The sequence below is a fragment of the Podarcis cretensis genome (genome assembly GCF_951804945.1).
Source record: "Podarcis cretensis genome assembly, chromosome: 12".
Lineage (NCBI taxonomy): Eukaryota > Metazoa > Chordata > Lepidosauria > Squamata > Lacertidae > Podarcis > Podarcis cretensis.
Genome location: NC_137181.1, coordinates 2,000,494 through 2,027,097, shown reverse-complemented (window position 1 = coordinate 2,027,097; position 26,604 = coordinate 2,000,494). Strand labels below are relative to the sequence as shown.

The 26,604-nt window shown below is 49.3% G+C and overlaps 1 protein-coding gene across 1 annotated transcript in view; it reads right to left on the bottom strand.

Moving 5' to 3' along the window:
* Window positions 1-24,261, bottom strand: part of LOC307227146 (SCO-spondin-like) — a 181,490-nt gene extending 157,229 nt beyond the window's left edge. Inside the window, exons 1-15 of the mRNA XM_079996268.1 lie at window positions 24,116-24,261; window positions 22,949-23,140; window positions 21,814-21,896; window positions 20,487-20,657; window positions 19,378-19,634; window positions 15,990-16,092; window positions 14,328-14,486; window positions 12,538-12,620; window positions 9,153-9,281; window positions 8,641-8,788; window positions 6,482-6,722; window positions 4,646-4,784; window positions 3,831-3,957; window positions 1,593-1,765; window positions 262-483 (exon numbers count right to left, since the gene is read on the bottom strand). Coding sequence (XP_079852394.1) covers window positions 262-483; window positions 1,593-1,765; window positions 3,831-3,957; window positions 4,646-4,784; window positions 6,482-6,722; window positions 8,641-8,788; window positions 9,153-9,281; window positions 12,538-12,620; window positions 14,328-14,486; window positions 15,990-16,092; window positions 19,378-19,634; window positions 20,487-20,657; window positions 21,814-21,896; window positions 22,949-23,140; window positions 24,116-24,213 — 2,325 coding nt within the window. The 5' untranslated portion in view covers window positions 24,214-24,261. The remainder of the gene's footprint in view (window positions 1-261; window positions 484-1,592; window positions 1,766-3,830; window positions 3,958-4,645; window positions 4,785-6,481; window positions 6,723-8,640; window positions 8,789-9,152; window positions 9,282-12,537; window positions 12,621-14,327; window positions 14,487-15,989; window positions 16,093-19,377; window positions 19,635-20,486; window positions 20,658-21,813; window positions 21,897-22,948; window positions 23,141-24,115) is intronic.
* Between the last annotated feature and the right edge of the window lie 2,343 nt (window positions 24,262-26,604).

The window sequence follows — 26,604 nt, the reverse complement described above, 5'->3', positions numbered from 1 at the left end:
CTACCCATCTGAATGGGTTGCCACCCCCTTGCCTGTTAGGGCCTCCCTCGGTAATCTCACCACCCCACAGAAGCCAGCAACAACTACTTTGGGAATCACAAAATAAGAGGATGAAGATGGATGGCAGATTTTTGAGATCGGGATGAGATCTCCACCAAGGACCTGGGGCCCAAGTCTTGCCCAGATAAATCTCCTGCTTCTGCCGCGGTTTCAGGGCTACATCTCCTCCCCGCTAGCGGGCCGCAGGCCCTCCCCTCTTACCTGGAAGGGGGGGCTGTGGAGGATCTTGCAAGCTGCCTCTGCAAACTCCCTCCGCTGGGCGTACATGCTGCAGGGGTCAAAAGGGAATGCGCCGAAGGAGGGGCAGTCGTGCGAGATGCGGAACCTGCTGGCGAAAGCGGCGGCGCTGGACTCCACGTCTCCCTCCGGCGTGGTAAACTCATCCTGCTGCTTCCAGTTGTAGGTGCCGCAAAGGCCTCGGACCTGGAAGGTGGAAGGAGGGACGTACAGTGGTACCTCATGTTACATCCGCTTCATGTTACGTTCTTTCAGGTTACGACCCGGAAGTACTAGAAAGGGTTACTTCCAGGTTTTGCCGCTTGCGCATGCGCAGAAGCACAAAATGACGTCACACGCATGCGCAGAAGCGGTGAATTGCAACCTGCATGTGTGCAGACGCGCCACTGCAGGTTGCATTCTTTTCATGTTGTGAATGGGCCTCCAGAACGGATCCCGTTTGCAACCAGAGGAACCACTGTACTGCTGAGCCAGGGCCTTTCCCCATCTCTGGCTGGTTTGGCAGTGACAGTCTCTTTTGGACAGAGATGACTTGGCCACAGCCCTCCACGCTCCGGGTAACTTCCAGATTGGATTGCTGCAATGCGCCCTACATGGGGCTGTCCTTGAAGACGACTCGGAAACTCCACCAAAGGCAGCAGCCAAATTAATGGTGGCGGTGGGAAGAGTGTGTGTGTGTTTCCATTCAGATCTCATAAACCATTTCAAAACTGCTTGGACTGGTTACCTGTTTGTTTCTGGGCCCAATTCAAAGTGCACATGCTGGCTGTAAAGCCCCATATGACTCAGTCCCCAAATACCTGAAAGACCATCTCCTGCCGGACAGACCCTGTTGGGTGCTGAGATTGGAGGAAGGGCCCCTCTTGCCCTCAGAAGCTCAGGGGTGGGGGTGGCCCAAGGGGACAGGGCCTTCTCCGTGTTGGCTCCTAAGTTGTGGAATTCCCTCCCCTGGAAACTTCATTGTGCAGCTTCTGGAGGATGCTGAAGAAGCACCTCTTGTTCCTGGCTTCTGACACTTGAGGAGGCTGTTTTTTAGGACACACCTTGATTTTATGATTGTTTTAAATTGCTTTTTAATAATACCTTTAACCTTGTAAGCTGCCCTGGGACCTTAGGGTGAAGGACAGGTAATCAATCAATCAATCAATGTCCCTGAGGATTTGGAAACTCAAGGGCACACCAGCTGCTTCACACACCCTATGGGTCTGGCTCTAAATCTAAACAGTGTCCCACTGCACATCTCAGAGCCGGAGGTGTTCCTGCAAAGAAAATTATTATTATCATCCCAGGCTCACCTTGTTGGCAAAGCTAGGCTGGAGGGTGATGTAGACTGCTGGGAACTCCAGGCCCCACAGCAAGTGAGCCCCAAAGGCCTGGAGAAGCAGGAAGGAGGAGGAGGCGAGGCGCACCGTCAGGTCGGCACTGGCAAAAGGGAGGGAGACTTCTTGGCCGTTCACTGACAGCTCCCCTGGGAAGCAAAGGAGAAAGGTGAAAGGGAGGGATGAAAGGGGGGTTAGACTAGATGGACAGTAGCTTGGGAGGCCCAGAGCATCTGCAACCTTGCAAAGTTTGTGAGAAAGAAGATGCTTTGCACAGAGAAGCGCCAGATTCAATCTCTGGCATCATCTCCAGTTGCAAAGGGGATCTCAAGTCTGAAGTACTGGCTGGGGAAGGCCTCTCTCTGTCCAGGCTTCCTGGAGAGCTGTTGCCAGCCTGAGCTGGATTGACCAATGATATGTCTCAGGAGGAGGCAGCTTTGCAGGCTCTTACGATGATTTATCACACCACAGGCATCTTCCAAACCACCTTCAGTTTGCCGAAGGAAGCCATTGCCATCCTCAGACTCTGAACTCTTGCACCCTGGGAATGTGGTAGCACGTTTGTGCCAGGATGGGGGGCTGCAAGGAACCTGTCTGGCTTCACACGAGCAACACGTGTGCTATTCCATGCGGACGTGCCTCACATGTGCTCAAACCCCCCAGCCTGGGCAGAGTGAATGCATTTGAGTGGATAGAGTGGGAACCCTTTAGTCCTCCAGATGTTGTGGGACTCCAACTCCCATCAGCCCTAGCCAGCAACAATCTGGAGCAAAATCTGAAGAGCCTCAGGTTAGCCTCCTGCCCGCCCATCCCCTGTGGCATTGATGTCCATTCATGAAAGATTCTCCATACCTGTCACCTCCCTCTAGAATCATAGAATCATAGAGTTGGAAGAGACCACAAGGGCCATCGAGTCCAACCCCCTGCCAAGCAGGAAACACCATCAGAGCACTCCTGACATATGGTTGTCAAGCCTCTGCTTAAAGACCTCCAAAGAAGGAGACTCCACCACACTCCTTGGCAGCAAATTCCACTGCCGAACAGCTCTTACTGTCAGGAAGTTCTTCCTAATGTTTAGGTGGAATCTTTTTTCTTGTAGTTTGGAACCATTGCTCCGTGTCCGCTTCTCTGGAGCAGCAGAAAACCTTTCTCCCTCCTCTATGTGACATCCTTTTATATATTTGAACATGGTTATCACATCACCCCTTAACCTCCTCTTCTCCAGGCTAAACATGCCCAGCTCCCTTAGCTGTTCCTCACAAGGCATCGTTTCCAGGCCTTTGACCATTTTGGTTGCCCTCCTCTGGACACGTTCGAGTTTGTCAGTGTCCTTCTTGAACTGTGGTGCCCAGAACTGGACACAGTACTCCAGGTGAGGTCTGACCAGAGCAGAATACAGTGGCACTATTACTTCCCTTGATCTAGATGCTATACTCCTGTTGATGCAGCCCAGAATTGCACTGGCTTTTTTAGCTGCCGCGTGACACTGTTGGCTCATGTCAAGTTTGTGGTCAACCAAGACTCCTAGATCCTTTTCACATGTACTGCTCTCAGGTGTCACCCATCTTGTATTTGTGCCTCTCATTTTTTTGCCCAAGTGCAATACTTTACATTTCTCCCTGTTAAAATTCATCTTGTTTCTTTTGGCCCAGTTCTCTAATCTGTCAAGGTCGTTTTGAAGTGTGATCCTGTCCTCTGGGGTGTTAGCCACCCCTCCCAGTTTGGTGTCATCTGCAAATTTGATCAGGATGCCCTTGAGTCCATCATCCAAGTCATTGATAAAGATGTTGAATAAGACCGGGCCCAAGACAGAACCCTGTGGCACCCCACTAGTCACTCTTCTCCAGGATGAAGAGGAACCATTGATGAGCACCCTTTGGGTTCGGTCAGTCAGCCAGTTACAAATCCACTGAGTGGTAGCATAGTCAAGACCGCATTTTACCAGCTTCTTTACAAGACTATCATGGGGCACCTTGTCAAATGCCTTGCTGAAATCAAGGTAGGCTACATCCACTGCGTTCCCTTCATCTACCAGGCTTGTAATTCTGTCAAAAAACAAGATCAGGTTCGTCTGACATGACTTATTTTTCAGAAATCCATGCTGACTATTGGTGATCACAGCATTCCTTTCTAGGTGCTCACAGACTGTTTGCTTAATGATCTGCTCCAATCAATCAATCAATCAATCAAAAAGAGAGATCTGCTCTCTTTCACCTGTGAAGGACAGGCGGGCAGAGACCTTCTGCACAGTGACGGTCACAGAGTGGAGGCAGCTGCTGGTCCCTCGACTCCCACATGCCACATTCTCCGAGGAAACGTGGAGCTTCCCATCCACATAATCCTGCAAAGTGGAGGAGAGCAGCCCCAAGATGAGTGAGATGACCGCAGCGAGATTGTTACACACACCAAGATGGGAAAATACAACCCTACCTACTATGAAGGAACGATTCCTAAAATTATTGGACTTGGCTGAGATGGCAAAGTTGACGTGTTTAATGAGAGAAAAATAACTATTGGATTTATTAAGGATTGGAAACTTCTCGTGGAGTTTTGACGTGAAAGAGAAAATAAACTTGTAGACCGGAAGGCTCAGAAATCAGGAAGATCAACATTTTAATAAGGAATGGGGAAAGTTTATAGTTTACCTTCAAGACCATTGTAAACAGTTAAAATCGTTAGCAGGATTGTAATAACGCTTGTAACATAACAAGAACTATGGATATAATAGATATTTAAAAAAATGGATTAAGATGCAGCAGGAAAGGATTATGAATGGACTCCATGGAGGGTTAGTGGGAAGGCCAAAGATTCAGAGAAATTTTTTTTCTTTCTTTATTGATTATGATTTGCGATGTAAATTTCAATTTGTAAAATCAAGTAACTTTTTTCATATAAAAACAGGAAAATGAACTTGTAATACCTGGTTTTTGTATAATTTTCTTGAAATTAACAAACAAATAATGAGGTTTGCCACCCAGCCGGAACCACACTATCCCCCCACCTCCTGCCTGCTCACCTGGACCCCTTACCTGCACTAGGATATACTGGCACGTGCCGTGGAAGGAGAAGCGCTTGCGGTCAAATGTCAGGTAGTGGGGGTCACCGGTTATGGCACATTCCCCAGAGCACTGGTCCCGGGAGCAAAGCCAGTGGCCCCCTTGGCACGTGCTGTGGGGAGAAGGGAATGGGAGTCACGTCAGGGTGCTAGAGCAATAGCCAAAGATACTGCTGTGAGTTTGAGGGGGGGTCAGTCTGGATGATGCCCTGGGTGTCCCTTCCACTTCTCGGGGTCCTGGGCCCAAGGAGGATTGGAATCTAACAGAGGAGCCTGCTTAACCTGTCAGGCAAGTTTATTGTAAGATAAGGACCTCAGCTGGACAGTTAAGTACCATCCTTAGCATCCCCCCAAAAATGGCTTGCAGCACGAACTGCGACTAAGCGATGGCGGTCACTTGGCTTTCCTTTCCTCCATCCCTCTCACCTAGGTAGGTAGGAGAAAAGCAGCCAGAGAGGGGTTGGAGAGCTGAGCTGGTGATGCAGAGATCTGCTTGTTCTGCGCTGGATCCGAAGCTGTGACTAACAGAGAAGCAAGATCTCGGGGGGGGGGGCTGATGCCGTGAGCCCCTCCATCCTAGGCTCAGGTTGCATTTATATGTCAATACAACCATATACCCTAAAGACACTGCAGTCTCCGCTGACCTTCTTTCCAAGGAAACTGAACCGTTGCCTGAAACCTCTGGAGCAGGCTTCCTCAACCTCGGCCCTCCAGATGTTGTTGGCCTACAACTCCCATGATCCCTAGCTAGCAGGACAAATGGTCGGGGATGATGGGAATTGTAGTCTCAAAACATCTGGAGGGCCGAGGTTGAGGAAGCCTGACCTGGAGTCTCTCACTGCTCAGAGATGGCATGCGTCAATACCGTGGTACCTTGGTTCCCAAACACCAAATACTCAGAAGTAAGTGTTCTGGTTTTTGAACTTTTTTTGGAAGCCAAACGTCCGATGCAGCTGTCGGCGCCTGCACCAATCAGAAGCTGCATCTTGGTTTTCGAACATTTCAGAAGTCAAACGGACTTCCGGAATGGATTAAGTTTGGCGCTTTTGTTTTGCTCTTTATTTTGCGTTTTTGTTTCTGAGGCTTTTTTGGTTAATTCTGTGTGACTGCAGAAATGGATAAAACAATGACTATCATCAGTGCAGGTAAGAATTTTTAAAAAAAATTTTTTTTATCATCTACAGTCCTGTCTTATTTATTTTATAGTACAGTACATTGATGATTGCTTTCCTTTTATAGATCAATGGTCTCGTTAGATAGTAAAATACATGTTAAATTGCTGTTTTAGGGGTTGCTTTTAAAAGTCTGCAACAGACTTTTGCATTCATTTCTATGGGAAAGCGCACCTTGGTTTTGGAACGCTTTGGTTTTGGAACAGACTTCCAGAACGGATTAAGTTTGAGAACCAAGGTACCACTGTATATGTGTAAACTAAAGCATGCATCCTAAAACAACAACAACAACAACAACAATTTATTTTTTTTAACCTGCCCATCTGGCTGGGTACCCCCAGACACTCTGGGCGGCTTCCATCAGAATATTAAAAACAAAATAAAACTTCCCTAAACAGCACTGCCTTCAGATGTCTCTGCTGACCTTCTTTCCAAGGAAACTGAACCCTGAGGAAGTGCCGTAACCCCTAACTCCTCTCCCTTCCAATTTACAGTTCAGTGATTCCAGGAACTCCAAGAATGCCAGCTACCCCTGGGCTAAAGATACTGCTGTACTTGGCAAGACTAATTGGACCGTGTTCCCCCTCTGGCTATCCTGAGAAATAACCTTTTGTGGGTTCAGAAGGGCAGAGCCTCACCAACGGTTGCATCGCTGCTGGAGGACATCTCCCGGGGCGAACTTCTGGCGCCGGTGGAAGCAGGGGCACTGGCTCTCCGGGACGCAGGCCCCCCCTTCCAGGTAGAGGCCGGCCGGGCACTCGCAGCCACTCACGCACTCATCCCGGCAGTGCCCTTCCTCGGCTGCACCCACCGCAGCACAGCTGGCGGGGCACGAGGAGACACAGTCAGAGTATTGCTTTCCTTGCCCGCATGACTTTTCTGTCCAGAGGGAAGAAGAGGGGCAGTTTCAAAGGGGAGGTTCCCAGATGCCTAGGGAAAACTGTGGGGGACACAGCAGTCTTCAAGGGGGTGAGAGAAGCTCCTGCCCCCCTCTTTCCCTCGGCAAACTGGCCTCCTCTTATCACAGCCATCAACATCACCATCGCCCCATTATACAGATATTTGGGGTGACCACACTCAGAATGCTATAGAATACATGTAGACAGGGCTGGATTGAGGTTTGATGCGGCCCTCAGCTACTGAAGGTAATGGGGCCCTTTCTATGTCCAGCTGTCCTTTGTCAACAACAAATTGTTGCTGATTTTTGTGTTGAATAATAATAATAATAGTAATAATAATGATTTATTATTTATACCCCACCCATCTGCGTTTCCCCAGCCGCTCTGGGTGGCTTCCAACACAATATTAAAATTAAGTAATGCATCAAACATTAAAAGCTTCCCTAAACATATACGGTATATAAAAGGTAATATATAAAAGGTAAAGGGACTCCTGACCATTAGGTCCAATTGTGGCTGCCTCTGGGGTTGCACGCTCATCTCGCTTCACTGGCTGCGGGAGCCAGCGTTTGTCCGCAGACAGTTTTTCCGGGTCATGTGGCCAGCATGACTAAGCCACTTCTGGCGAACCAGAGCAGCGCATGGAAATGGCGTTTACCTTCCTGCTGGAGTGGTACCTATTTATCTACTTGCACTTTGATGTGCTTTTGAACTGCTAGGTTGGCAGGAGCTGGGACCGAGCAACGGGAGCTCACCCCGTCGCAGGGATTCAAACTGCCGACCTTCTGATCAGCAAGTCCTAGGCTCTGTGGTTTAACCCACAGCGCCACCCGCGTCCCTAATGAATATATGTTCTATGGTAATTTATGGACCTAATAGGTATCTCAAGCCATTTGCACATATTGCCTTGCAACCAGTCCATGCAGAATGTAGGCACCCTATATATAGATAGGAGCAAACCAGTGATATTTTAGGGAGGAGGCGAGCAGGCGGGGCCCAGGACTTACATCATAGGAGCCTGCACCACACAAAACACTGTTGCTGTATGTAGCTTTTATTTTACTTGCTTTTTATCTTATATTTTGGAAATGTACATCCATTTCTTTTTCCTTTAATTTTTTTTGAGGCCCCCCAGAGAGTGGGGCCCTAAGCTATAGGCTTGTTTAGCTTATAAGTAAATCTGGCACTTGGTTTTGGGGTTAAAGCAGGCATCCCCAAACTCGGCCCTCCACATGTTTTGGGACTACAACTCCCGTCATCCCTAGCTGACAGGACCAGTGGTCAGCGATGATGGGAACTGTAGTCCCAAAACATCACACAAGTAGCCAACAGTTGCAGGAGGAAAGTCAGGCTGGCTAAAGCTCAGAATGAGCTCAGGCTTGCAAGTGAAGATAAAAATAATAATAAAGGTTTCTTTCACTAGATCTGGAGTAAAAGGAAGAACAAGCAGCTGGTAGCTCCTCTGCGTGGGGAACATGGAGAAAAGGAAGAACTGCTCAACACCTTCTTTGCCTGTCTTCACCCAAAAGGAAAGTGATGCCCAACCTGGTGGTAACAGAATAAATGATGTAAGGAGGGAGCTGCAGCCCAGATAGGAAAAGAGGAAGGGAACACCTGGCTACTTTAAACGATGAGCTGCACCCAAGGGTGCTAAAGGAGCTTGTGGGTGTAATCTCAGAGCCTCTGTCTATGATCTTTGTGAATTCTTGGAATTTGTGGAAGCCAAATTGAGTCCAGGTCTGGGGAAATGGCAGGATAGAAGCAAGAGGAGGAAGAGGAAGAGATTGTGGCCAATGTGCTGGAGTCACACAGCCTTGGAGAAACATGCCTTCTGCTTTGAGGGGTCGAAGCCCCCAAAGGCGGGTGCTTCCTGGGTGCCCCGCTCTGCCCCGGCTTACCACAGAATCCTGCCCGCCTCCAGCTGACGAAAACGCTCCTCTGGGCGCACTCGCGGGCGTAGCTGGCAAAGGTCTCGCAGATGGCACCAAGCCCGGTTCCGCTGCAGTGCAGGTACATGCAGGTGTCGTAGAAGCCTCTGGGGTCCACCTGCCGGGGACAGAAGAAGAGTTTGGATTTGATATCCCGCTTTTCACTCCCTTTAAGGAGTCTCAAAGCGGCTCACATTCTCCTTTCCCTTCCTCCCCCACAACAAACACTCTGTGAGGTGAGTGGGGCTGAGAAACTTCAAAGAAGTGTGACTAGCCCAAGGTCACCCAGCAGCTGCGTGTGGAGGAGCGGAGATGCGAACCCAGTTCCCCAGATTACGAGACTACCACTCTTAACCACTACACCACACTGGCTCTCTACACCACAAGAGGCCGGACCTCAGTGAGGGTGTGGCACGAGCAGGCAAGAGGTTGGAAGTTAAAGGGAGGCCAGGGAAGGCGTGTGGTGTGGCAGATGCCCTCACCTCCGAGTGGCATTGACCGAAAGGGCCAGAAAGAAGCTTCCGGCAAACAGACTCTGCCTCCTGTTGCATCCTTTGGCCTTCCGGCACTTCACAGCTGTGAGGCTCCTCTGCGGCGTCTTCACAGGGGATCTAGGGCAGGGGTATTAGACATTTTCGCTGTGCAGATACTGGTGGCTAGGTAAAACCTCTTTTACAATACAATACGATAATCTTTATTGTCATTGTCCCATACAGAACAATGAAATTGAAAAAAATCTACATCAGACATTCAAAAACCAACACATCTGCTATCCCAACTATCCCAGCCTGGTCAGCCCCTAAAAACTCTGATACCCCATAATTAAATACAATATACTCACACAGAGACTACCTTACACTGCGTTTAAAACTGAAATCGCATTTGGATAGCAAGAACAGGGACCGAGCAACAGGAGCTCACCCCGTCACTGGGATTTGAACCACCGACCTTCTGATTAGCAAGTCCTAGGCTCTGTGGTTTAATCCACAGCGCCACCCGCGTCCCACAGACTCCTTACAATGCGTTTAAAACCAAAATTGCATTTGGATAGAAACTGTTTTTCAGACGGCTGGTCCTAGTCTTTATATAATAATAATAATAATTTATTATTTGTACCCCGCCCATCTGGCTGGGTTTCCCCAGCCACTCTGGGCGGCTTCCAACAAAGATGAAAAGTACATTAAAATGTCACATATTAAAAACTTCCCTGAACAGGGCTGCCTTCAGATGTCTTCTGAATGCCAGGTAGTTGTTTATCGCTTTGACATCTGCTGGAAGGGCGTTCCACAGGGCGGGCGCCACTACCGAGAAGGCCCTCTGCCTGGTTCCCTGTAGCTTTGCTTCTCGCAATGAGGGAACCGCCAGAAGGCCCTCGGCGCTGGACCTCAGCGTCCGGGCAGAATGATGGGGGTGGAGACGCTCCTTCAGGTATACTGGACCGAGGCTGTTTAGGGCTTTAAAGGTCAACACCAGCACTTTGAATTGTGCTCGGAAACGCACTGGGAGCCAATGTAGGTCTTTTAAGACTGGTGTTATATGGTCTTGGCGGCCGCTCCCAGTCACCAGTCTAGCTGCTGCATTCTGGATTAGTTGTAGTTTCCGGGTCACCTTCAAAGGTAGCCCCACGTAGAGCGCATTGCAGTAGTCCAAGCAGGAGATAACCAGAGCACGCACCACACTGGCAAGACAGTCCACAGGCAGGGAGGGTCTCAGCCTGCGTACCAGATGGAGCTGGTACACAGCTGCCCTGGATACAGATTTGACCTGTGCCTCCATGGACAGCTGTGAGTCCAAAATGACTCCCAGGCTGCGCACCTGGTCCTTCAGGGGCACAGTTACCCCATTCAGGACCAGGGAATCCTCCACACCTACCCGCCTCCTGTCCCCCAAAAACAGTACTTCTGTCTTGTCAGGATTCAACCTCAATCTGTTAGCCGCCATCCATCCTCCAACCGCCTCCAGACACTCACACAGGACCTTCACCACCTTCACTGGTTCTGATTTAAAAGAGAGGTAGAGCTGGGTATCATCTGCATACTGATGAACACCCAGCCCAAACCTCCTGATGATCTCTCCCAGCGGCTGCATGTAAATGTTGAAAAGCATGGGGGAGAGGACAGAACCCTGAGGCACCCCACAAGTGAGAGCCCAGGGGTCTGAACACTCATCCCCCACCACCACTTTCTGAACACGGCCCAGGAGGAAGGAGCGGAACCACTGTAGGACAATGCCCCCAGCTCCCAGCCCCTCAAGACGGTCTAGAAGGATGTTATGGTCGATGGTATCAAACGCCGCTGAGAGATCCAGCAGAACTAGGAAACAGCTCTCACCTTTGTCCCTAGCCCGCCGGAGATCATCAACCAGTGCGACCAAGGCAGTTTCAGTCCCATGATGAGGCCTGAATCCCGACTGGAAGGGATCCAAATGGTCCGCTTCTTCCAGGCGTGCCTGGAGTTGTTCAGCAACCACTCGCTCAATCACCTTGCCCAAGAATGGAAGATTTGAGACTGGGCGATAATTGGCCATCGTGGCCGCATCTAAAGATGGTTTTTTAAGAAGCGGTTTAATGACCGCCTCTTTCAGCCAGTCTGGGAAGGCTCCCTCACGGAGGGAAGCATTCACCACCCCACGAAGCCCATCGCCCAGTCCTTCCCGGCTAGCTTTTATAAGCCAGGATGGGCAACGATCCAGGAGACAGGTGGTTGGCTTCACTCGTCCAAGCAGCCTGTCCACATCCTCGGAGGTAACTCTGGACCTTCTTCCAGAAGGCAGAAGCTGAAAGAGATCATTTCCGGGGTGTGCACTATCCTGCACTATCTCTGCAGCTTTCTTATGGCACCTGACAGCATAGATTTGATCCAAGGTGGGAAGAGTGCACCCAATTATTCTCTCCGCAGTCTTTACAACCCTGGACAGCATTGTTTTTTCCCTGGCCGTGCAGCTCCCAAACCACACACAGAGACCATAACTTAATACACTCTCAACAGTATAATGGTCCTTTGAGAGATTGTTTTTCCGGAGGATTCTCAGAAAATATAACCTTGGTTGTGATCTCTTCATCAGGTCTTTGCTGTTTTCTCCCCAGGTTAGGTCATCTCTCAACTCCATTCCCAGAATATATACTGTTTAACAGAGTTTATCTTCTTTCTCTCACGGACGTGGTGAACAATGACGAAGTTATTCTAAAGATGACTCACAAACTCTGTGAAGTCTTGGCCAAGAGATTTAATTCCCAGGCCGGGTACAAGCATTCCAGTAGCAAATATATTTTTGGCCGTTAAAATAAACGGGAATTAGCAGCACACTTTCAAACAGAAGTCTGATCTCCAGCACGTCATAAATTACAGGAACAGTCCTTCAACAGATTTCACAGGCAACACTCTTCGGACAGACGTTTGCAGAAACAAAGCCGAGTGGCCTTCTTCTTCTCAGCACTTCCAGCTGATGCTAATTAAGCTCAGAGGGCCACTCCCATACCTAAAGGGAAAACTCTGGAACCTTCTAGAAACTTTCTACTTGTTTCCGGCAGAATGATTCCCTAATGGGGGAGGAGGGAGAACTCAGAGGAGCCAGGGCAAATGCTCGCTTCACAGTGGCTCAAATGGGAGAGCACCTGCTTGGCATCTAGAAGGTCCAGCTTCAATCCCCAGGTAGGGCTGGGATTAAGCCCCGTCCGAAAGCCTGGAGAGCCATTGCTGCCAGCCAGTGTAGACAATATTGAGCTAGATGGAGAAATGGCCTGACTCAGTGCAAGGCAACTTCCTATGTTCCAACCTCTCTGCAAACCGTAGAAATGAACCAAGACAAGTCCTCAGGGAGGAAGCTAGCCGTTTGGAAGCGACTTTGGTCCGCACTCGCACCACCTACCAATCCGGCGTCCGGGACACGCCACGAATTGCCAAAGCTCGCTGCCGAGGTGGCCACATCGCCTCCCACGCGTAGGAAGTCGTCTGTGGGTGCAAGGAGAAAAGGAAGTGGGGTGCATGTGGGAAGGGTTCTGGGAGAGAAGGGTGCCGGAATAGCCTTCCCCTCTCGGCCACTAGGGGGCAGGCAAGTTGGGGTGGGGAGCAGCAGGGGAAGGGCCCCCTCCTGAGAAAGATCCCTGGGGGGGATGCTCACCCAACCGCCCCAAGGGAGGCGGAGGAGAAGGCATCGGAAAGGTTAAGAGTTTCATTGTCATTCCTGTAGGATACCCAGCTTCATATAACCAACATATTTAACTCCATTGAAGGGGTTAAAACCATAGAGTAAGGTGTCCTGCCAGGCTTAGCTAAATCCACTTCCCCTCACCTGGGGAGGAACTAGGTAATGAAGCCTTCGTTCATCCCCTGAAAAGCTCAATGTGTAAAGAGGTTCTGAGTTTATTGTTCCAGCTCAAACCACATGGCTCTGATCAGCCGCTCCTAATTTGCTATATACCAATAATTTAGGAGGGACGCAGGTGGCGCTGTGGGTTAAAGCCTCAGCGCCTAGGACTTGCCGATTGAAAGGTCGGCGGTTCGAATCCCTGCGGCGGGGTGCGCTCCCGCTGCTCGGTCCCAGCGCCTGCCAACCTAGCAGTTCGAAAGCACCTCCGGGTGCAAGTAGATAAATAGGGACCGCTTACCAGCGGGAAGGTAAACGGTGTTTCCGTGTGCGGCTCTGGCTCACCAGAGCAGCGATGTCACGCTGGCCACGTGACCCGGAAGTGTCTCCGGACAGCGCTGGCCCCTGGCCTCTTAAGTGAGATGGGCGCACAACCCCAGAGTCTGTCAAGACTGGCCCGTACGGGCAGGGGTACCTTTACCTTTACCTTTACTAATAATTTAGGAGTTTTCACCACTTTGCAACTAAGCCAAGTTTCACTGCCGGTGCAATTGTTCTGAGTGATGTAGGGGAAAGCACATGAACTTGACAGTTGAAGGGTTTGTAAGTAAACCCATTTTTAACTTACCAAATGTGTTGTCTTTTCCTATGCTGGGATAAGAGGGAAATTTTTGGAATTCACAGGGGCATCTTTTAAAGGTCTAACAGCCTAAACTTCCATGCTTTGCTTTGTTGCATATTTTGTGATTGTAAATCTCTGCTGGGGTTCTCTCACCAAATTTGGATCTGGGCTGACAGGAGTCCCCTTTTATACCTATATTTTTTCCTTACACCAGCAATTGTAAGGGATGGATTTAGATGAGCTTGGTTGTCCCTTCCGATTCTGCACTTCTGTGATTCTAAGTGGCTCCAGCCATGGAGTCTCCCACTGTTTGCCCTGGGGCATCCACAGGGATTGGGGTAGCAAGGGAGGAAGTAAGGGGGGGCAGTTACTCCCCCCCATCAAAGGATGAACCATAATCTCCAGATCCCCAGCTTGGATTTTTAAAATCTTCCTTGCATTTGTAGAGCCTGAGAAATAAGTTGAAAGGGCTCTTTTCATTTGCTTTGTGGGAAACCAGCCTGCTCCTCCCCCCAACTTTTTCAGTGGTTTACTTTGCCCCCCCCCAAAAAAATAAAAGTTTTGAAGACTGCCTTCTAATGACTGCCACCCACCCACTCCCGATACAAACCTCAGAGAGTGGCTACCTTGGTCCAATGCTGGTGAGCATTTTGGACATTTGTGGAAGAGCAACACGGTGTCAGAAGTGAGAACTCTCCCTTCTGTGTGGGTGTCCCCCTGCGGTTGTTACCTGCAGGGTCGTCGTTGTAGACCCCACACAGCCCTCGGGTGGCTCCTTTCAGGTCTGCCCCGATTGTGACGTAGACGGTGTCGTGCCCATCGAACTTGACCCGCACTCCCAGGCCGCTTTCCACGAAGAGGAAGTCTCCCAGCCACCACACACTGATCCCTGGGATAAAGCAGAAGAGGACTTGGATCGGTGCCGTAGCACAAGCTAACCTGTGGACTCCACTCTCTCTTTCACAGACACACATTGCTTGGATGAGAGACGCCCTGGAATTCTGTTTTAAAATGTTTTAAAAATTACTTGAATAAACATGGTTCCAACAGCAACGCTTGGCTGTGTTTAGACTAATTTCGCAGAGAGAGGCATCCCAAGATGGAGACAAGCAATTAAATACAGATCAAAGACAGAAATGGCTGAACAGAAACCACAAAGGCCAGGCGGAAGTCAGCAAACCAACAAATTAATCCGGAACGAGGGACTTTGTGGGTAGAATACCCTGGTACCGGTTTGAATTAACTAAATAGTACTTTTTGTTTAATAGGCGGTTTTAGTTTTGTTAATTTTTCAGTTTTGTCGTTGTGCAACTTTCTCTTTCTTTTTCCTTTTCTCTCTCTCTCTCTTTACTACTTTTATATAATGAACATTTATTTTACATTCTTGACAATTCAGTTATGTATACTGTAATAACTATTTAGAAATATCTAATGTACCATTAATTTGTGTCAGGGGCACAGGAGCAGAGGCACAGGTAAGAGAGGAGATGGAGAGCGAAGGGGAAGAATCCGAGGGGAGCGCAGGAGAAGAGGACAGTGGACCGAGGGATTCCATGAGCCTCTCCAGCGAATCGGAAGATTCACAGAAGGGGGCGCCAGTGGCCAGGGGTAGGGGGTTCCCAAGGGGAACGCCCCAGGAGCAAGGGGGCAGCAGGGACTCCCAGAGCAGTAGTTGGAAATCAGGACCAGCTTCCCCACCAGAGCAGAGTGGGGGGGAAGAGTCCCAAGGATCGGGGCCAGTGCATTCCCCACCAGGGAGAGAAGATAAGGCAGGGCTGACCACGCCTCCATCAGAAAGTCGGACAACGGAGGAGAGGTCAGATCCGGCCAGTGTCCCGGAAGAGGGAAGCAGTGACCGAAGTACTGTAACGGTTAGGAGAAAGGTCACTGGGCTGGCGCGAGAGGCAAGTTCAAATGTACAGGAGCGTGGGACAGCAGAGAATGAGGATTGGGAACCGGGTCCTAAAGCCCACCGGAGGGAGGGGGAGGAGCTGAGCGACTCAGCGTCGGAAGAGTCCAGAAAGGGCAATGCCCCAGCGGGCAGGAGGACCCAGAGGAGGAGAGAGCAGCATAAAGGTGGAGCAGGGCTAGGATCTTAAACTGGTGTCAGAGGGGAGGAGACTCAGACGGGACTTCGCCGATCTAGGGTTTAAGACGTAGGGCTGCATGCTGTGGCTTTGAAATGGAAACTGAACTTCAATAAAGACTTTTGTACATTACTACAGCCTAGCGTTGGTCCTCTGTGAGCTGGGACCTAGAGGCAGCTCTGACAATTTGTTTCTTGCTTTTTTTTGTAATGTTATGTTTGTAATGTTTGTTTAATAAAAGATAAATAAATAAATAAATAAAAAAGGCTTCACCCGTCTCCCCACCGCCTGCCCTGCTTTCTCACCATTCTGCAAGCGGGGCACCCCCTCGGGGACTGCAGCGCCATTCACTGAGACGCGGCGTCCTTGAGCCACGACCAGGTCAAGGCCGAACAGCAGGCGAAGGTCCTGGTGGGGAGAGAGGGTCTCATGAGGTTGGGGGGCTCCCAAATCCTGCTCTGGTCAGAGTCCCAGGGCTGGCCCAAGGCATTCTGGGTGCCCCATCCCCCCTCCCCAGAAAAGTCAAGGTACAGAGTTAAGAGCCAAGGGCGGCCGGCGCTATTTGAGGGGGAGTCTCTCCCAAGGAGAAAGAGAATTCCTTCGGTGCCTCTTCCTAGGAGTGAAAAATAATAATCATAATTTTATTATTTATACCCCACCCATCTGGCGGGGTATGCAATAAATAATATTATTTATTGACAATAAATAGTATTAAATTATATCTTTCTGCCCTTTCATGACACCTGAACTCAGATGTCTGAGGTTACCGCTTCACTCAACCTAACATCATCTTCATCATCATCATTTGTGCCCTGCTTTTTCCCTGGCAGGGACCCAAGGCAGCTCACAGATAAAAACAGGTAAAGGTAAAGGTACCCCTGCCCGTACGGGCCAGTCTTGACAGACTCTGGGGTTGTGCGCCCATCTCACTTAAGAGGCCAGGGGCCAGCGCTGTCCGGAGACACTTCCGGGTCACGTGGCCAGCGTGACATCGCTGCTCTGGCGAGCCAGAGCCGCACACGGAAACGCCGTTTACCTTCCCGCTGGTAAGCGGTCCCTATTTATCTACTTGCACCCGGAGGTGCTTTCGAACTGCTAGGTTGGCAGGCGCTGGGACCGAGCAGCGGGAGCGCACCCCGCCGCAGGGATTCGAACCGCCGACCTTTCGATCGGCAAGCCCTAGGCGCTGAGGCTTTAACCCACAGCGCCACCTGAACAACTAAAAACACGAAGGGGGCGGGGAGTGGAAACAATCATTAAAAAACAATTCAGCTTTTTTCTTTTTCTTTCTTCCTTTCCTTTTCTCTTTCCTTCTTTTCCCACCATTTTTATCTTGTTGTATCAAAAAAAGCTTTCATAGGACTTCCGGTTGGTCGCCCGATTAATGGTGGACGGGAGCTACTCGGCTGAAAGAGCTGCGGCGCTTTGAAGATTGGGGTGACCGCGAGAGCGTCATGGAACCCCCCAAAAAAACTCAGACTGAGCATTCTGAGGACCTGGTGTTCCAGCGGGTACCCTGAGTGACTCCCCTGCTCCCCGTCAAGCTCTAAAAAGAGCCCCGAGAGTGAGTGGGGTTGGAGACGTGGGCACTGTGGAATCGACTCGCTTTCTTCACTGCGCGAAGCTCCACGTCCGGCGATCATGAGCGACCAATTTCTCCGAAAAAATAAGATTGGAAAACTGTGAGTAAAAAGGATCTAAATTTGGATACATAATTGGACAGGAAGGGATTTAAACACGGAGGTCGATCCCTTTCTGCTGAAATAAAAGTGAAATCAGCTACCGTTGACCAAAGCCGCAACCTGAAAAGATCTTTTAAAAAAAACTTTCAAGTAAAACTTTCAAGCCCCTCTTTGGGCAGGGGGAAGGGGGGGAAATTTTGACAGAATGGGAACCCTGCACGCGATAGATCTGGCAGAAAATAGACTCTTGATTTCTGAAGCGGACCTCCCAGTGAGGGAAGGCTAGACTCCACTGTTACGTCATAAAGGGAGAGGATACTTTCAACTTTCGTTTTCCTCTTTGGGGAATACAAAGTAACTACAGCTGCCTGAACTGGCTAAAATATTGCATAGCTCACAGATAAAAATAAGAACAACTGAAAACATGAGGGGGTGGGGAGTGGAAACAATCATCAAAAACCAATTAAGCTCTTTTCTTTTTCTTCTTTCCTTTCCTTTCGTTTCCTCTTTCCTTTCTTCTCTCCCCCCCCCTTTTTATCTTGTTGTATCAAAAAAAGCTTTAATAAAAAATATGCAAAAAATGTTAAGTATTAATAGAATTAAAGCTATGTATCTATAATCTGTTAAAAACACGCAGATAATTACCATGGAAACAGCGCAGTTGGGCTGGCCATTCCCGTTTGAGGCAGGGCTGGCAAAGTATCTGTCCACTTCTTCCTCCCAGGCAGCAGGAACTCTGCACATGCTCTGAGGCACCCCCTCCATCCGCATTATGGCTGCCAGAAACTAGTTCTTCTGGGCAGCGGAGGCTTGTCCGCTGTGGGTCAAGTGGGCACTGCCCCACGAGCCTCACTTTGCCCTCAGCCAGGCCCCACCTGTCCGCTTGCCATCTTATTTGCCGCCAGCCCTGCCTGGCAGTTTCTTTCGCCTCCTTCGTCTCAGGGTTACCCTTGCACATGGGGAGGCAAACTAAGCCCTGGGGGCCGGATCCGGCCCAATCGCCTTCTCAATTCGGCCCATGGATGGTCTGGGAATCAGCGTGTTTTTACACGAGTAGAATATGCCCTTTTATTTAAAATGCATCTCTGGGTTATTTGTGGGGCATAGGAATTCGTTCATTTCCCCCCCAAAATATAGTCCCGCCCCCCACAAGGTCTGAGGGACAGCAGACCGGCCCCCAGCTGAAAAAGTTTGCTGACCCCTGCCCTTGTAGAATCCAGCTGTTGACTTCTGCCTTTCTTTTCTCTTTTTTAAAATAAATTTTATTAGTATTTTCCACACAACAACATGAAAAATATCAAAAAATAGCAATACACAAAAACCAGTGTACAAAAAACCCAGATCCATCAATTACAAGTTAATAATATAAACACTAAAAAGAAAAAGAAACATTGACTTTCACCAATCCCACAGCACCTCCTTTTCCTCTCATTGTATCTTCCTGTTTTCCTGATCATCTCTATCCTAACATCTAGATATAAATCCCTCTTTCTTATCCTTTCACTTTACAAGGTTATTCCAGACTCAGCCAGATTTCTGTCCTCAAACCTTGGCTTTTAAGGTATTCATTTAGGCACTCCCATTCCTTATTCAATTTTTGGTTTTTGTCTTATTATATCTGTCAGTTTAGCTAATTCTAAATAAATGGTTCTTCCCCTTTCTCTGCTGACTCTGCGATCTCTGTCTTTGCTCTTTTAAAACTCTCTGCTGGGTTATAGTCACTCTTATAAGGCACCTTTGTGAAGTTTAATAACAGTTATTGTTAGTGCTGGGGGGGGGGGCGACTTCTGCCTTTCCTTGGCTCTGCTGCCACCTACTGGCAGCCTCCCTGACTTCTGTCCTACCAGCAGCCGCAACCAGCAACCAGCCACCCACCACTGGTTCTGGGTGCGAAATCCACCCATCCTCCTCACCATGCTTCCTGCAGAATGGACGTGTTTGGGACAGGGGCAGAGATCCAGGGCCTGCCCACCTCTGGCCCTGCCTGGCATGTGAGGCCAACGTCCCTCACCTTTTGGCAGTGGCCAGGTTTGCATCCCTCGCCACCAACGGACAGGTAGATGGCCCAGGTGCTATCGGAGGCGGCCGCCAAGGTGTAGGCGCAGCTGCCGTGGAAGCGGAAGTGTTTGCCGTCGAAGCTGCGGTAGTGGAAGCCAGCCCAGGTGGCGCAGGTGGCAAAGGGGTGGCGGGGCCGGCGGTGCCGAGCCGAGGTGACCAGAAGCGCCGTGGGGGACGGTGGCCGGAGCAGGAAGGGCGAGGGCAGGTCATCTGGGGAGAAAGAGGGACGTGAGCTGTCAGGGGGGAGAGGACAGGCCTGGCAGATCAGATCAGAGAAAGTTCCTTCGTGCAGCACAGAGTTAAACAGCGGAACTCCCCGCCACAGGAGGCGGGAATGGCCGCCAACCTGGATGGCTTTAAAAGAGGATGAGGGCTATTGGGAGGGAAGTACATTTCTGAGCACAATTCAAAGTGTTGCTGCTGACCTTTCAAGCCCTAAACGGCCTCGGTCCTGTATATCTGAAGGAGCGTCTCCATGCCCATCGTTCTACCCGGACACTGAGGTCCAGCGCCGAGGGCCTTCTGGCGGTTCCCTCACTGTGAGAAGTGAGGTTACAGGGAACCAGGCAAAGGGCCTTCTCGGTGGTGGCTCCCACCCTGTGGAACGCCCTCCCACCAGATGTCAAGGAGAGAAACAACTATTTTACTTTTAAAAGACACCTGAAGGCGGCCCTGTTTAGGGAAGTTTTTAATGTCTGATGCTGTATTGTTTTTGATATTTTGTTGGAAGCCGCCCAGAGTGGCTGGGGAGACCTCAAGGCTCTGGCCTGCTCAGTCATGATCAATGAACATTAACGGATGTTTCATAGAGTCCTAGAATTGGAAGGGACTGAGGGTCATCTAGTCCAACCCCCTTTCGCCCAGTGTGGAACTTGAACCTGTGACCCTGAAATTACAAGTTTTATGCTCTACAGACGGAGCTGGCTCAGAAGGACCCACCTGCTGCACCGCATCTACCACCCCCTCACCTCTTAGCGCCCCCCCCAGGGAATTCCACTGCCCACTGCCGTAGTTCAGTGGGCACCCGGTTGGCAAAGGAGGAGGCGACCTGAGGCTGCCCACCTTTCAGAGGCAGGTGGGAGCAGCTGAAGCAGAGCTGGGAGGAGCCGTTCTGCCAGCTGTGCCCCCAGGGGCGTTGGCAGCACTCCTCCATGCCCAGCAGAGAGACGTTCTGCAGTCCAGGCAGGTCTTGGCATTGCCAGGTGGAGAAGCAGCGGCCGAGAGACGCCTTTCCTGGAACGGCAGGGAAGAAAGAGATGAGAAAGGGAGAAAGAGAAACCCCGACCCTCCAACATTTCTCCAGCTGAATTGAATTGAATTTTATTATTACTGTCACAGACCAGTTCCGGCTCACTTACAATATCAGAAAAATCATAAAACGCAGTGGGAATACATTGAATTGCAATTGGGTTTAACAGAAACAATTCAGATTTAACAGCAGTTAAAAATATACATTAAATCTTGATCACTAAAATACAACCTAAAATTATCATTTAAAACATTTCTCCGGTGAAAATAGGGACATCCCGTTCCATAATAATAATTTTACCATCTATACCCCACACATCTTACTAGGTTGCCCCTCTGGGCAGCTTCCAACATATATAAAAACACAATAAAACATTAAACATTTTAAAAAACCTGCCCTATACAGAGCTGCCTTCAGATAGCTCAGGGGTTGGATAACTCCATACCCTCCAACATTTCTCCAATGAAAATAGGGGCGTCCCATTCACAAAACGACCAGAAGCCCTCTTATTAGGGATAATGTTGACTGAAATTAAAAAAGAAGCAATATGTATGCAATATCTGCAGCCAGAATTTTAATTGCAACATACTGTATTGGAAGAACGAAATGACACCTACAAAATCAGAATGGCAAGTTCAACTGTTAGAATATCTACAAATGGCAAAAATGACAGGGAGGGTAAGAGGGTATTCGACGCAAAAAGTAAATCAAGAAAGGATTGTATTCAAAGAATATTTGAAAAATTACTGTGACAGCAAAAACCTCCTGGCAGATCTTGAATGAGTCTTGCAATGTATAGATAATATATTTAAAACAAATGCTTCTATTTAACCTTTTTTTCTTTTTATTTCTTCTTTATTAAAAAGATTTAAGGAAACAATATAATAATATGATACTGTGTAAAATATAGCAAGTGTGATTTAGGTGTTGTTTTTTTTAGAAAAATTGGAAGTTTATTTTAGGTCTTTTTTTGTTTTAAATTTCTTGTATTTTTATTTTGTCTTTTGTATGGGATGGGATATAAATGGTAATATAGTATATTAATGTATAAATCTGTGAAATATGTTCAATAAAGACTTTTCTCTGGAGAATGGGCACCCACCCACCGACCTCTGGGACCGATCTCTGTTGTGGCCTTACCCTCTGAGCAATGGGGCCCGCTCCAGCCCTCACAGCAAGCGCGCACCGTGCGGTTCCAGAGCGTGGGTCTCGTGTCCTCCGGCCTGCAAGGACAGAACAGGAGAAGAAGGAGAGGGAGAAGGAGAGGGAGAGGGAGAGGGAGAAGGAGGAGAATGAGGAGAAGAAGAAGAAGAAGACAAAGCTCTGATTTCTCACCTAGGAGAGGAGGACAAGAAACTAGCGCACGTTGTGGGGTCGTTTATCCCAACGTATGTCAAACAGCCGTGCTCCAGGACTGAATTTGATCTTCCCAAATAATCATCACCCTTTGTCTTTACAGAGAGCTTTTCCAAAGCGTTTGCAGCATCAGCCTCACCTCGAAACCCTGAGGACATCCCCCTCAGGTGGTCCCCACCCTTTGCAATACAGTGGTACCTTGGTTCTCAAACTTAATCCATTCCGGAAGTTTGTTCCAAAAGCGTTCCAAAACCCATAGAAAGTAATGCAAAACGTATTAATCCGTTCCAGACTTTAAAAAAACAACCCCTAAAACAGCAATTTAACATGAATTTTACTATCTAACGAGACGATTGATCCATAAAATGAAAGCAATTAAGGTAAAGGTAAAGGGACCCCTGACCGTTAGGTCCAGTCGTGGCCGACTCTGGGGTTGCGGCGTTCATCTCGCTGTACTGGCCAAGGGAGCCGGCGTACAGCTTCCGGGTCATGTGGCCAGCAGGACTAAGCCGCTTCTGGCGAACCAGAGCAGCGCACGGAAACGCCGTTTACCTTCCCGCTGGAGCGGTACCTATTTATCTACTTGCACTTTGATGTTCTTTTGAACTGCTAGGTTGGCAGGAGCTGGGACCGAGCAACGGGAGCTCACCCCGTTGCGGGGATTCGAACCGCTGACCTTCTGATCGGCAAGCCCAAGGCTCAGTGGTTTAACCCACAGTGCCACCCATGACGTCCTAAGGAAAAGCAGGACACTCCAGGAACAAATCAGAAACCGGGACGGCTTCTCCAAATCAGAGATGTCCCTGGAAAATAGGGGCACTTGGAGGGTCTGCCCCGATTCTCCCGCTCTCTTCTAGCCCATGTCGGGGGGTGCCAGCCTCCCCTCCTCTCTGCCCAGCCCCCCAGACGCCCTACTCACTTGTAGATGTAGCACATGCTGGTGGTGCCAGCCTGGCCTTCTGCCCTGCCGTGAGCCTGGCGCATCCGCTCCTGGTCGAGGTGCCAGCCCGCCATGTTGTACTGGTAGACATCGGCGCAGGGCACCATCTCCTCCCGCCGGGGGCTGACCACTTCCTTCTCCATCACCTGCACCATCCTCTCGCACCAGCGCCTGTGGGGGAACGAGGCCCTTGAGGGACCAGCAGCTGGGGGCCAGCTGGGCACCCTTGGCCTTCCTGCCCAGAACCTCCATGCCAGCCTTGTGTCAGATTTATGTATAAGCTGAACAAGCTATAGCTTAGGGCCCCACTCTCTTGGGGGCCCCCAAAAAATTAAAGAGAAAAAACTGGATGTACATTTCCAAAATATAAGATAAAAAGCAAATAAAATAAAACCTACATACAGCAACAGTGTTTTGTGTTGTGTGGTGTCGGCTCCTATGATGTAAGTCCTGGGCCCCGCCTGCTCGCCTGCTCCCTCAAATATCACTGGTTTGCTCCTATCTATATATGGGGTGCCTACATTCTGCTATTTATAATTATTAGTAGTTTGCATTGTATATTTACACCTATTATTATTATTATTTCATGTTATAGGAAGTTTCTAGAGACTAGATGATGAGTCTTTGTAAATTGTGTTTCCAAAGGAACTTTCGTTCTTGCCAAATGCCAATGTGTTTGCATTATTAAGTTTGTTATGAATAAAAAATCCTTTTAAGTTAGAGCTTAATAATTATTTCACTATTAATATAATTCTTCTTAACTGTATTTCAATTGAACAATTACTTTGATAAAATACGTATTTTGTTGTGTGCAATTGGCTTTAGATACCTATTAGGTCCATAAATTACCATAGGGTAGTTCAAGGCCAGCCCCCAAAACATCATACATCCGTCAATAAAGGGGTGGTCTTTTTCTTATTATATATTTTTAAAATTTAATAAATATTATTTTATAGAGAGGGAGGGAGAGAGTTGCATTTTCTATTTTACACAAACATACACGGATGTTTTTTATAAATATTATTTTTACATTTATAATAGTGAAATGGTAAAGGAAAAACACACACACAAAGTAAGTGCTAACAGCGCCTGCACAGACATGGAGCCCCAGAAGGAGGATGGGGAGGGGAGGTGTCCGTTCCTTACCCGTCATCCAGCGCCAGAGTCTCCCAGAGGCAGAGCCATGCCAAGATGCCCAGGACCAACCTGTGGCAAGGCCTGGGGGGACGCGCTGCCTCCTGCATCTCTTGGGAGGGACGGCGCCGCTTGCGGAGTCCGGGCCGGCCAGCCTGTCCCTGGAGAAAGGAGGGTTCGGAAGGACTGAGAAAGCTGGAGCTACTCCCATGGGACACAAAGCGTCATTGGGCAAGAGGGTCGGCCCAATATATTTTGGCACCTGAGGCAGAGCCCCAAACTGTACCGCCTTCCCCACCAAGGAAGGAGGGGTGAGGGAAGATTGGGATCAGGAACAAGGGGCAAGGAAAATTGACATGGGGATCTGCTGCCCCTCTGGATCCTGCTGCCTGAGGCGGTCACCTCACCTTACTTCATGGGTGGGCCGGCCCTGCAGGGCAATAGCTACATGGACCAAGCATCTGATTAACTGGAGAACTGGGCCAAACAAGGGGCGAAGGAAGGAGAGCCGACACCCGGTGCGGGGTGTCAGAGCAAACCACCCAGCTGCGCATGTACGTACAGTGCATGCACGGCTCCGCTACATATGACGCATGCATGCCCTGCTACATGTGGTGCATGGGAGCGCGCCATAAGTGTACATAGCTGTGCTGCGCATGCGCCACTGGGCGGTTTGCCAACGGGACAACGGCGGTATCCCACTGCTGCTGCCGCGAGCAGAGGATCCTCCACACACAGCAGCGGGATGGTGGCGACGTGCCTTATCACCCCCCACAGAGATGGCACCCAGGATCGGACCGCCCTCACCGCCCCCCTTCCTCCGCCACGGGGCCAAACCTAACAAAATGAATTTTGTCTATTATCTCTGAGCATTCTTGGAGAACAGGTGAAGTCCCTGCAGACTGGAGGTGAGAAACGTTGTCCCCATCTTCAAAGGGGGGGGAGGAAGGCCCAGGTAACTGCTGACCAGTGAGCTTGACAGGGAAGGTCCCAGAACAGATAATTCAACCGTTGGTCTGTGAGCATTTAGAAAAGGATGCTGTGATTACTAAGACCCAGCATGGGTTTCTCCAAAATAAGTCATGCCAGACCAATCTGATTTCTTTACAAACTTGGTGGATCAGGGGAATGCTGTGGGCATAGTGTATCTTGATATCAGAAAGGCTTTTGACAAAGTCCCCCGTGATATTCTCGCGAGGAAGCTGGGGAAATGTGGGTTGAAAGAGGTGACTGTTAGGTGGATTTGTAGATGGTTGGCTGACCAAACCCAAAGAGGACTCATTCATGGTTCCTCGTCATCCTGGGGAAAAGTGACAAGTGGGGTGCCGCAGGGTTCTGTCCTGGGCAGGTTGTTGTTTAACATTTTTATGAATGACTTGGAGGAAGGAATTGAGGGGATGTTAATCAAATTTGCAGATTGCACCAAAGTGGGAGGGGTAGCTAATGTCGCAGGAGACAGAATCAGAATTCGAAATGACTGTAACAGATTGGAGAACTGGGCACAAGCTACAAAATGAATTTCAGTAGCGACATCAGGAAGAACCTGATGCACAAATATAGGATGGGGGACACCTGGAAAAGGATCTCAGGGTCTTAGTGGACCACAAGTTTAACATGAGTCAACAATGTGACGCAGCAGCAAAAAAAGCTAATGCCTTTTCTAGGCTGCATCAACAGAGGTCTAGTGCCCCGATCCAGGGAAGTCATAGTCCGGCTCTATTCTGCCTTGGTCAGAAGACACCTGGAATACGTTGTCCAGTTCTGGGCGCCACAGTTAAAGGAGGATGTTGACAAGCTGGAAGGTGTGCAGAGGAGGGCGACCAAGATGGTCAAGGGTCTGGAGTCTGCTCAAGTGCAACCTTTCCTAACCCATACATTCTTATATAAATTTGGCATTATTATCCTAACACATATGCAAATATTAATAGCCTCCAAACTGGTCTGGAGAAACTCAACACGCCGTTCTGTTGGTCATCCCCCTATCCAACTGGAGGAAGTGGACAGGGGAAAAAGTTTTCCTCCCTAATAACACCAGAACTCGTGGACTTTCAATTAAGTTGAATGCTGGAAGATTCAGGACAGGAGAGAGAAAGTCTTTCTTCACACAGCGCATAGTTGAACGATGGAACTCCCTGCCACATGAGGCAGAGATGGCCAACTTAAACAAAGATTTGACAAATTAATTGAGGATAAAGCTGTCTGTGGCTACTAGCCGCAATGGCTATGCTGTCCCTCCACAGTTAGAGGCAGCACTGAAGCCCAGTTGCTTGAAGCCACAAGGGAGCAGTGGTCTTGTGTTCGAATCCTGATTGTGAGTGTCCCAGAAGAGCCGTCTGGGTGGCCACTGTGAGAACAGGAAGCTGGACTAAATGGGACATTGGCCTGATCCAGAAGATGCTCTTCTTCGTTTCTTATGTTCAAAGCGTTCCCCAACAACCCCAAACTCCCTTGTTTTGGAAAGGGGAGAATAAATTGAGTCTCCTCTCCTCTCCACTCCAGGC